The sequence below is a fragment of the Bombina bombina genome, chromosome 8, assembly GCF_027579735.1.
Source record: "Bombina bombina isolate aBomBom1 chromosome 8, aBomBom1.pri, whole genome shotgun sequence".
NCBI classification, from domain to species: Eukaryota; Metazoa; Chordata; class Amphibia; order Anura; family Bombinatoridae; genus Bombina; species Bombina bombina.
In genome coordinates, this window is record NC_069506.1 from 211,611,016 (window position 1) to 211,621,434 (window position 10,419).

The window sequence follows — 10,419 nt, forward strand, 5'->3', positions numbered from 1 at the left end:
CAGTAACAGAAGAGCCTTATACAAAGAGATGTCAGTAACAGATGTGCCTTATACAAAGAGATGTCAGTAACAGAAGAGCCTTATACAGAGAGATGTCAGTAACAGAAGAGCCTTATACAAAGAGATGTCAGTAACAGATGTGCCTTATACAAAGAGATGTCAGTAACAGAAGAGCCTTATACAGAGAGATGTCAGTAACAGAAGAGCCTTATACAGAGAGATGTCAGTAACAGAAGAGCCTTATACAAAGAGATGTCAGTAACAGATGTGCCTTATACAGAGAGATGTCAGTAACAGAAGAGCCTTATACAAAGAGATGTCAGTAACAGAAGAGCCTTATACAAAGAGATGTCAGTAACAGAAGAGCCTTATACAGAGAGATGTCAGTAACAGATGTGCCTTATACAGAGAGATGTCAGTAATATAAGAGCCTCATACAGAGAGATGTCAGTAACAGAAGAGCCTTATACAAAGAGATGTCAGTAACAGATGTGCCTTATACAGAGAGATGTCAGTAACAGAAGAGCCTTATACAAAGTGCTGTCAGTAACAGAAGAACCTTATACAAAGAGATATCAGTAACAGAAGAGATTTATACAAAGAGATGTCAGTAACAGAAGAGCCATATACAGAGAGATGTCAGTAACAGAAGAGCCTTATACAGAGAGATGTCAGTAACAGATGTGCCTTATACAGAGATATGTCAGTAACAGAAGAGCCTTATACAGAGAGATGTCAGTAACATATGTGCCTTATACAAAGAGATGTCAGTAACAGATGTGCCTTATACAGAGAGATGTCAGTAACAGAAGAGCCTTATACAGAGAGATGTCAGTAACAGATGTGCCTTATACAGAGAGATGTCAGTAACAGATGTGCCTTATACAGAGAGATGTCAGTAACAGATGTGCCTTATACAGAGAGATGTCAGTAACAGAAGAGCCTTATACAGAGAGATGTCAGTAACAGATGTGCCTTATACAGAGAGATGTCAGTAACAGATGTGCCTTATACAGAGAGATGTCAGTAACAACAGAGGTTTATACAGAGAGATGTCAGTAACAGATGTGCCTTATACAGAGAGATGTCAGTAACAGAAGAGCCTTATACAGAGAGATGTCAGTAACAGATGTGCCTTATACAGAGAGATGTCAGTAACAGAAGAGCCTTATACAAAGAGATGTCAGTAACAGAAGAGCCTTATACAAAGTGCTGTCAGTAATAGGGATGGGCGGATGTTTTTAAAAATTCAAAATTTAAAATGAATTTTTATACATTCGTTCGTTCGAATTGAATTAAGAATGTTTATATAACATTCTAACATTCTATTTTTGAATTTTCGTTTTCGAATTTTTGAATAAAATTCAAAAATATTCGTTAGCATAATAGAATGTTTAGCTATCTATTCATTCAATTTCGAAATGTAATATTCGAATTTCAATGTGACATTCAAATTCGAAATAGTATTTCTAGTCTACAACTGTGTTTAATAAATGTCACATTCAAATTTGAAATAGTATTTCTAGTCTAATACTGTTTTTTAAATGTAATATTCAAATTTGAATGTGACATTCAAATTTGAATGTGACATTCGAATTCAAAATAGTATTTCTAGTTTACAACTGTGTTTAATAAATGTGATATTTGATTTAAATGTGATATTCGATTCGAATGTGACATTCAAATTCGAAATAGTATTTCTAGTCTAATACTGTGTTTTATAAATATAATATTCAAATGTGAATGTGATATTCGATTGGAATGTGACATTCAAATTCGAAATAGTGTTTCTAGTCTACAATTGTGTTTTATAAATGTAATATTCGAATTCAAATGTGACATTCGAAAACTGTAAATAACATTTGAAAATCAAATTTTTAAGAATATTCGTTCTTATCAACATTCTATTATGTTAAAGGGACAGTCTACACCAGAATTTTTATTGTTTTAAAAGATAGATAATCCCTTTATTACCCATTTCCCAGATTTGCATAACTAACATAGTTATATTAATACACGTTTTACCTCTGTGATTATATTGTATCTAAGCCTCTGCAAACTGCCCCCTTTTTCAGTTCTTTTGACAGACTTGCAGTCTAGCCAATCAGTGCCTGCTCCCAGATAACTTCTCGTGCACGAGCACAGTGTTATTTATATGAAATACGTGAACTAACACCCTCTAGTGGTGAAAAACTGTTAAAATGCAATCTGAAAGAGGTGGCCTTCAAGGTCTAAGAAATTAGCATATGAACCTCCTAGGTTAAGCTTTCAACTAAGAATACCAAGAGAACAAAGCAAAATTGGTGATAAAAGTAAATTGGAAAATTGTTTAAAATTACATGCTCTATCTGAATCATGAAAGTTTATTTTGGCATAGACTGTCCCTTTAATCGAATTTCTACAATAACATTCGTTCTAACATTCTAATTTGAATATAAACACATTCACCCGCCCATCCCTAGTCAGTAACAGATGTGCCTTATACAAAGAGATGTCCGTAACTGAAAAGCCATATACAGAGAGATGTTCGTAACAGTAGAGGTTTATATAGAGAGCTGTTAGTAACAAAAGACCCTTACACAGAGAGATGTTAGTAACAGGAGAGCTTTATACAGAGAGATGTCAGTAACTGAAGAGCCTTATACACAGAACTGTCAGTAAAAGATGAGCTTTCAACAAACAAATATCAATAGCAAACTTAGAATAGTCTTATACAGAAATTTGTTTAAAGGGAGATGTAACACAAATGTTTTCTTTCATAATTCAGATAGAGCAGTGATTTTAAACAACTTTCTAATTTACTTCTATTAATTTTTTCTTTCTCTTGGTATATTTTGTTGAAAAGCAGGGACGTCAGCATAAGAGCCAGCCCATTTCTGGAGCACTATTTAATAACAATATATTATTCTTCATTCAGTCCTATATAACGGAAACAGATTTAACAGATTTTTATTTATATTGGTTTATTAAGTTACTAGTTTTAAAGCCCATGTACACGGGCCATTTTTTGCAGTACAGCGGTCCCACCTCTTGCTCTCTCTCTATCCCCCCTCTCTTTTGCTCTCTCTTTCTCCCCATCTCTTTTGTTCTCTCTTTCTCTCCCCTCTCTTTTGCTCTCTCTCTCCCCTCTCTTTTACTCTCTCTCTCCCCCCTCTCTTTTGCTCTCTCTCTCCCCCTCTCTTTTGCTCTCTCTCTCCCCTCTCTTTTGCTCTCTCTCTCTCCCCTCTCTTTTACTCTCTCTCTCTCCCCCCTCTCTTTTGCTCTCTCTCTCCCCCCCTCTCTTTTGCTCTCTCTCTCCCCCTCTCTTGTGCTCTCTCTCTCCCCCCTCTCTTTTGCTCTCTCTCTCCCTCCCTCTCTTTTGGTCTCTCTCTTCCCCCTCTCTTTTGCTATCTCTCTCCCCCCTCTCTTTTGCTCTCTCTCTCCCCCCTCTCTTTTGGTCTCTCTCTCCCCTCTCTTTTGGTCTCTCTCTTCCCCCTCTCTTTTGCTCTCTCTCTCACACCTCTCTTTTGCTCTCTCTCTCTCCCCCCCTCTCTTTTGCTTTCTCTCTCCCCCTCTCTTTTGCTCTCTCTCCCCCTCTTTGCTGTCTCTCTCCCTCTCTTTTGCTCTCTCTCTTTCCCCCTCTTTTGTTGTTTCTCTCCCTCTCTTTTGCTCTCTCTCTCTTCCCCCTCTCTTTTGCTCTCTCTCTCCCCCCCTCTCTTTTGGTCTCTCTATCCCCCCTCTCTTTTGGTCTCTCTCTTCCCCCTCTCTTTTGCTCTCTCTCGCACCTCTATTTTGCTTTCTCTCTCTCCCCTCTCTTTTGCTCTCTCTCTCTCCCCTCTCTTTTGCTCTCTCTCTCCCCTCTCTTTTACTCTCTCTCTCTCTCCCCCCTCTCTTTTGCTCTCTCTCTCTCCCCTCTCTTTTGCTCTCTCTCCCCCTATACTTTGCTCTCTCTCTCCCCCCTCTCTTTTGGTCTCTCTCTCTCTCCCCCCTCTCTTTTGCTCTCTCTCTCCCCCCTCTCTTTTGGTCTCTCTCTCCCCCCTCTCTTTTGGTCTCTCTCTTCCCCCCTCTCTTTTGCTCTCCCTCTCCCACCTCTCTTTTTCTCTCTCTCTCCCCCCTCTCTTTTGCTTTCTCTCTCCCCCTCTCTTTTGCTCTCTCTCCCCCTCTTTGCTGTCTCTCTCCCTCTCTTTTGCTCTCTCTCTCCCTCATTTGCTGTCTCTCTCCCTCTCTTTTGCTCTCTCTCTTTCCCCCTCTTTTGTTGTTTCTCTCCCTCTCTTTTGCTCTCTCTCTTCCCCCCCTCTCGTTTGCTCTCTCTCCTCTTGTTTGCTCTCTCTCCTCTCGTTTGCTGTCTCTCTCCCTCTCTTTTGCTCTCTCTCCCCCTCTCTTTTGCGCTCTCTCCCCCTCTCTTTTGCGCTCTCTTTCTCCCCATCTATTTTGCTCTCTCTCTCCCCCCTCTCTTTTGCTCTCTCTCTCTCCCCTCTCTTTTGCTCTCTCTCCCCTCTCTTTTACTCTCTCTCTCCCCCTCTCTTTTGCTCTCTCCCCTCTCTTCTGCTCTCCCCCTCTCTTTTGGTCTCTCTCTTCCCCCTCTCTTTTGCTCTCTCTCTCCCCCCCTCTCTTTTGCTCTCTCTCTCCCCCCTCTCTTTTGGTCTCTCTCTTCCCCCTCTCTTTTACTCTCTCTCTCCCACCTCTCTTTTGCTCTCTCCCCCCTCTCTTTTGCTTTTTCTCTCCCCCTCTTTTGCTGTCTCTCTTCTTCTTTTTTTCTCTCTCTCTCCCTCATTTGCTGTCTCTCTCCCCCTCTTTTGCTGTCTCCCCCCCTCTCTTTTGCTCTCTCTTCCCCCCTCTCGCTTGCTCTCTTTCCTCTCGTTTGCTCTCTCTCTCTCCTATCGTTTGCTGTCTCTCTCCCTCTCTATTGTTCTCTCTCCCCCTCTCTTTTGCGCTCTCTCCCCCTCTCTTCTGCACTCTCTCCCCCTCTCTTCCCCTCTTTTTTGCACTCTCTCCCCCCTCTCTTTTGCATTCTCTCCCCCCTCTCTTTTGCGCTCTCTCCCCCCTCTCTTTTGCGCTCTCTCCCCCTCTCTTTTGCGCTCTCTCCCCCCCTTTCTTTTGCGCTCTCTCCCCCTCTCTTTTGTGCTCTCTCCCCCTCTCTTTTGTGCTCTCTCCCCCTTCTCTTTTGTGCTCTCTCCCCCTCTCTTTTACTCTCTCTCTCTCCCCCTCTCTTTTGCTCTCTCTCTCCCCTCTCTTTTGCTCTCTCTATCCCTCTCTCTTTTGCTCTCTCTCTCTCCCCCCCTCTCTTTTGCTCTCTCTCTTCCCCCTCTATTTTGCTCTCTCCCTCCCCCTCTCTTTTGGTCTCTCTCTTCCCCCTCTCTTTTGCTCTCTCTCTCTCCCACCTCTCTTTTGCTCTCTCTCTCTCCCCTCTCTTTTGCTCTTTCTCTCTCCCCTCTCTTTTACTCTCTCTCTCCCCCCTCTTTTTTGCTCTCTCTCTCCCCCCTCTTTTTTGCTCTCTCTCTCTCCCCTCTCTTTTGCTCTCTCTCTCCCCCTCTCTTTTGCTCTCTCTCTCCCCCCCGCTCTTTTGGTCTCTCTCTCTCCCCCCTCTCTTTTGCTCTCTCACTCCCCCCTCTCTTTTGCTCTCTCTCTTCCCCCTCTCTTTTGCTCTCTCTCCCCCCCCCTCTCTTTTGCTCTCTCTCTCCCCCCTCTCTTGTGGTCTCTCTCTCCCCCCTCTCTTTTGCTCTCTCTCTCCCACCTCTCTTTTGCTCTCTCTCTCCCCCCTCTCTTTTGCTCTCTCTCCCCCTCTTTTGCTGTCTCTCTCCCTCTCTTTTGCTCTCTCTCTCTCCCCTCTCTTTTGTTCTCTCTCTCTCCCCCTCTCTTTTGCTCTCTCTCCCCCCTCTCTTTTGGTCTCTCTCTCTCTCTCCCCCCTCTCTTTTGCTCTCTCTCTTCCCCCTCTCTTTTGCTCTCTCTCTCCCCCCTCTCTTTTGGTCTCTCTCCCCCCCCCCTCTCTTTTGGTCTCTCTCTCTCCCCCCTCTCTTTTGGTCTCTCTCTCTCCCCCCCTCTCTTTTGGTCTCTCTCTCCCACCTCTCTTTTGCTCTCTCTCTCCCCCCTCTCTTTTGCTTTCTCTCTCCCCCCTCTCTTTTGCTTTCTCTCTCCCCCTCTCTTTTGCTCTCTCTCCCCCTTTTTTGCTGTCTCTCTCCCTCTCTTTTGCTCTCTCTCCCTCATATGCTGTCTCTCTCCCTCTCTTTTGCTCTCTCTCTTTCCCCCTCTCTTTTGCTCTCTCCCCCTCTCTTTTGCTTTCTCTCTCCCCCCTCTCTTTTGCTCTATCCCCCTCTCTTTTGCTCTCTCTCTTCCCCCTCTCTTTTGCTCTCTCTCTCCCCCCTCTCTTTTGGTCTCTCTCCCCCCCCCCCTCTCTTTTGGTCTCTCTCTCTCTCCCCTCTCTTTTGCTCTCTCTCTCTCCCCCTCTCTTTTGCTCTCTCTCCCCCCTCTCTTTTGGTCTCTCTCTCTCTCCCCCCTCTCTTTTGCTCTCTCTCTTCCCCCTCTCTTTTGCTCTCTCTCTCCCCCCTCTCTTTTGGTCTCTCTCCCCCCCCTCTCTTTTGGTCTCTCTCTCTCCCCCCTCTCTTTTGGTCTCTCTCTCCCACCTCTCTTTTGCTCTCTCTCTCCCCCCTCTCTTTTGCTTTCTCTCTCCCCCCTCTCTTTTGCTTTCTCTCTCCCCCTCTCTTTTGCTCTCTCTCCCCCTTTTTTTGCTGTCTCTCTCCCTCTCTTTTGCTCTCTCTCCCTCATATGCTGTCTCTCTCCCTCTCTTTTGCTCTCTCTCTTTCCCCCTCTCTTTTGCTCTCTCCCCCTCTCTTTTGCTTTCTCTCTCCCCCCTCTCTTTTGCTCTATCCCCCTCTCTTTTGCTCTCTCTCTTCCCCCTCTCTTTTGCTCTCTCTCTCCCCCCTCTCTTTTGGTCTCTCTCCCCCCCCCTCTCTTTTGGTCTCTCTCTCTCCCCCCTCTCTTTTGGTCTCTCTCTCCCACCTCTCTTTTGCTCTCTCTCTCCCCCCTCTCTTTTGCTTTCTCTCTCCCCCCTCTCTTTTGCTTTCTCTCTCCCCCTCTCTTTTGCTCTCTCTCCCCCTTTTTTGCTGTCTCTCTCCCTCTCTTTTGCTCTCTCTCCCTCATATGCTGTCTCTCTCCCTCTCTTTTGCTCTCTCTCTTTCCCCCTCTCTTTTGCTCTCTCCCCCTCTCTTTTGCTTTCTCTCTCCCCCCTCTCTTTTGCTCTATCCCCCTCTCTTTTGCTGTCTCTCTCCCCCCTCTCTTTTGCTGCCTCTCTCCGTCTCATTATCCCCCCTCTTCTGCTCTTTCTATCCCCCCTCTTTAAAACTCTCTGTCGCCCCACAGCATATGGCCCCACCCGTGCCATGCCCGTCTCTTTTGCTCTCTTTCTACCCCCTCTCTTTTGGTCTCTCTCTCCCCCCTCTCTTTTGCTCTCTCTCTCCCACCTCTCTTTTGGTCTCTCTCTCCCCCCTCTCTTTTGGTCTCTCTCTCCACCCTCTCTTTTGGTCTCTCTCTCCCCCCTCTCTTTTGCTCTCTCTCTCCCACCTCTCTTTTGCTCTCTCTCTCCCACCTCTCTTTTGCTTTCTCTCTCCCCCTCTCTTTTGCTCTCTCTCCCCCTCTTTTGCTGTCTTTCCCCCTCTCTTTTGCTCTCTCTCTCTCCATCATTTGCTGTCTTTCCCCCACTCTTTTGCTCTCTCTCCCCCCTCTCTTTTGCTTTCTCTCTCCCCCCTCTCTTTTTCTCTCTCTCCCCCTCTTTTGCTGTCTCTCTCCCTCTCTTTTGCTCTCTCTCTCTCTCCCTCATTTGCTGACTCTCTCCCTCTCTTTTGCTCTCTCTCTCTTTCCCCCTCTTTTGCTGTTTTTCTCCCTCTCGTTTGCTCTCTTTCCTCTCGTTTACTCTCTCTCCTCTCATTTGCTGTCTCTCTCCCTCTTTTGCTCTCTCCCCCTATCTTTTGTGCTCTCTCCCCCACCTCTCTTTTTCACTCTCTCTCCCCCCCTCTCTTTTGGTCTCTCTCTCCCCCTCTCTTTTGGTCTCTCTCTTCCCCCTCTCTTTTGCTCTCTCTCTCCCACCTCTCTTTTGCTCTCTCTCTCTCTCCCCCCCTCTCTTTTGTTTTCTCTCTCCCCCCTCTCTTTTGCTTTCTCTCTCCCCCTCTTTTGCTGTCTCTCTCCCTCTTTTTTTCTCTATCTCTCCCTCATTTGCTGTCTCTCTCCCTCTCTTTTGCTCTCTCTCTTTCCCCCTCTTTTGCTGTCTCTCTCCCTCTCTTTTGCTTTCTCTTCACCCCTCTCGTTTGCACTCTCTCCTCTTGTTTGCTCTCTCTCTCTCCTCTTGTTTGCTGTCTCTCTCCCTCTCTTTGTTCTCTCTCCCCTCTCTTTTGCGCTCTCTCCTCCTCTTTTTTGCACTCTCTCCCCCCTCTCTTTTGCATTCTCTCCCCCCTCTCTTTTGCGCTCTCTCCCCCTCTCTTTTGCGCTCTCTCCCCCTCTCTTTTGCGCTCTCTCCCCCCTCTCTTTTGTGCACTCCCCCCCCTCTCTTTTGTGCTCTCTCCCCCCTCTCTTTTGCTGTCTCTCTCCCCCTCTCTTTTGTGCTCTATCCCCCCTCTCTTTTGCTGTCTCTCTCCCCCCTCTCTTTTGCTGCCTCTCTCCGTCTCTTTATCCCCCCTCTTCTGCTCTCTCTATCCCCCTCTTTAAAACTCTCTGTCGCCCCACAGCATATGGCCCCGCCCGTGCCATGCCCGTCTCTTTTGCTCTCTTTTTCCCCACTCTCTTTTGTGCTCTCTCCACCCTATCTTTTGTGCTCTCTCCCCCTCTCTTTTGTGCTCTCTCCCCCTCTCTTTTGCGCTCTCTCCCCCCTCTCTTTTGCGCTCTCTCCCCCTCTCTTTTGCGCTCTCTCCCCCCTCTCTTTTGTTCTCTCTCCCGCTCTCTTTTGTGCTCTCTCCCCCACTCTTTTGTGCTCTCTTTGTGTGCTCTCTCCCCACTCTCTTTTGCTGTCTCTCTTCCCCCTCTCTTATGCTGTCTCTCTCCCCCCTCTCTTTTGTGCTCTCTCTCCCCTCTCTTTGCTGCCTCTCTCCGTCTCTTTAGCCCCCCTCTTCTGCTCTCTCTATCCCCCCTCTTTAAAGCTCTCTGTTGCCCCACGGCATCTGGCACCGCCCGCATCACGCCCGGACACGCCCGTGCACCGCCCACATCGCACCCAACCGGCCACGTCCACTCCACCACACACCAGATGCCAGGTCAGTTGGAAGGCCAGGTGTGTTTGTCCTCGCGCACAGTCTCTACTGCGCATGACAGCTTCGGACAAACACACTTGGCCTTTTATTATATAGGATTTTCTGTCTAATTATGTGTGGTTATTTATTTTAATGGCTTGTAGTTTTTCATTTTAGAGTAATTAAATTCATTATAAAGTCTATTATTAATACAATTATAGAAAAAAAAAACTATTTTAAAATCATTTGGGAAAAAGGTCATTTTCGGTTTCGGCCAAGGGCATCCTGAATTTTCGGTTTCGGTCCAGAATTTTCCTTTTCGGTGTTGTAATACTATTCTACAATTTAAATAAGGGAGTGAGTAAAGAAAAACACACAGCACCACCAGACAATGTTTACCCTTTGCAAGTCTGCAATATTTTAGGGTCTAGAACTGTCCCTATTTACCCCATTATCTTTAATCAGCCCCTCAGCCAGTCCCAGTACCACCTAGTAGCCCTCTGCTACAGAACATTGTGCTGTATCTGCCTCAGGTCACACAGGAATTGGTGTGGTTTCACTTTCTAATGCAAACCCCTCCCCTTTGTTTTATTTAACAATGGATACCAACAGAACAAATGCATTTTTTAAAACTGTAGCTCTGAGCCAGATAAAAAAAAATTGTTGTGTTCCATGTCCCTTTAAGCACAAAAGTTAGTGGTGATGTTAGTAAGTGTATAGCAGCCCCAGCCCCTGTTGTAACATCCCTACTTCTCAGAACAGTCAATAGCAATAGTCATTTCTTACTAGAACAGCCAGCAGCAGCACTGCCCATATTTTATCTTTGTTAGCATGCAATATTTTAGGATCTAGAACTGCCCTAGTTATCCTTTTACCTTTTAACAAATAGCACCTCAGCCAGTAGTCCCATCTAGTTGCCCCTTTGTTACAGAACATTGTGATGTATCTGCTTCAGGTCAGCTTCACTGTATCAGGAAGTAGTGCGGTTTCACTATCTGGAGCTAACGTCTGCCTGAGCTTATGGGAACTGCAGGGCTGCATCTGTGGGTGTGGTCTGCACATACTGTATAACAAACAAGCTAGAAGGGCTTTTACGTTTGTGTCATGTTTATATCACAATTACTTCCTGGTCTCTCTTGTTACTACAGGTAGAAAACTAATATCCAAACTGGATTTTGGAATTTTTTTTTTTTTTTTTTTTTGAATATTTGCATCTTTAAAATGGGAC

At 45.9% G+C, this 10,419-nt stretch overlaps 1 protein-coding gene across 1 annotated transcript in view; it reads right to left on the bottom strand.

The window, feature by feature from the left end:
• Positions 1 to 10,216, bottom strand: part of LOC128638736 (carcinoembryonic antigen-related cell adhesion molecule 8) — a 150,354-nt gene extending 140,138 nt beyond the window's left edge. Inside the window, exon 1 of the mRNA XM_053690869.1 lies at positions 10,067 to 10,216. Coding sequence (XP_053546844.1) covers positions 10,067 to 10,127 — 61 coding nt within the window. The 5' untranslated portion in view covers positions 10,128 to 10,216. The remainder of the gene's footprint in view (positions 1 to 10,066) is intronic.
• Positions 10,217 to 10,419: the final 203 nt, after the last annotated feature.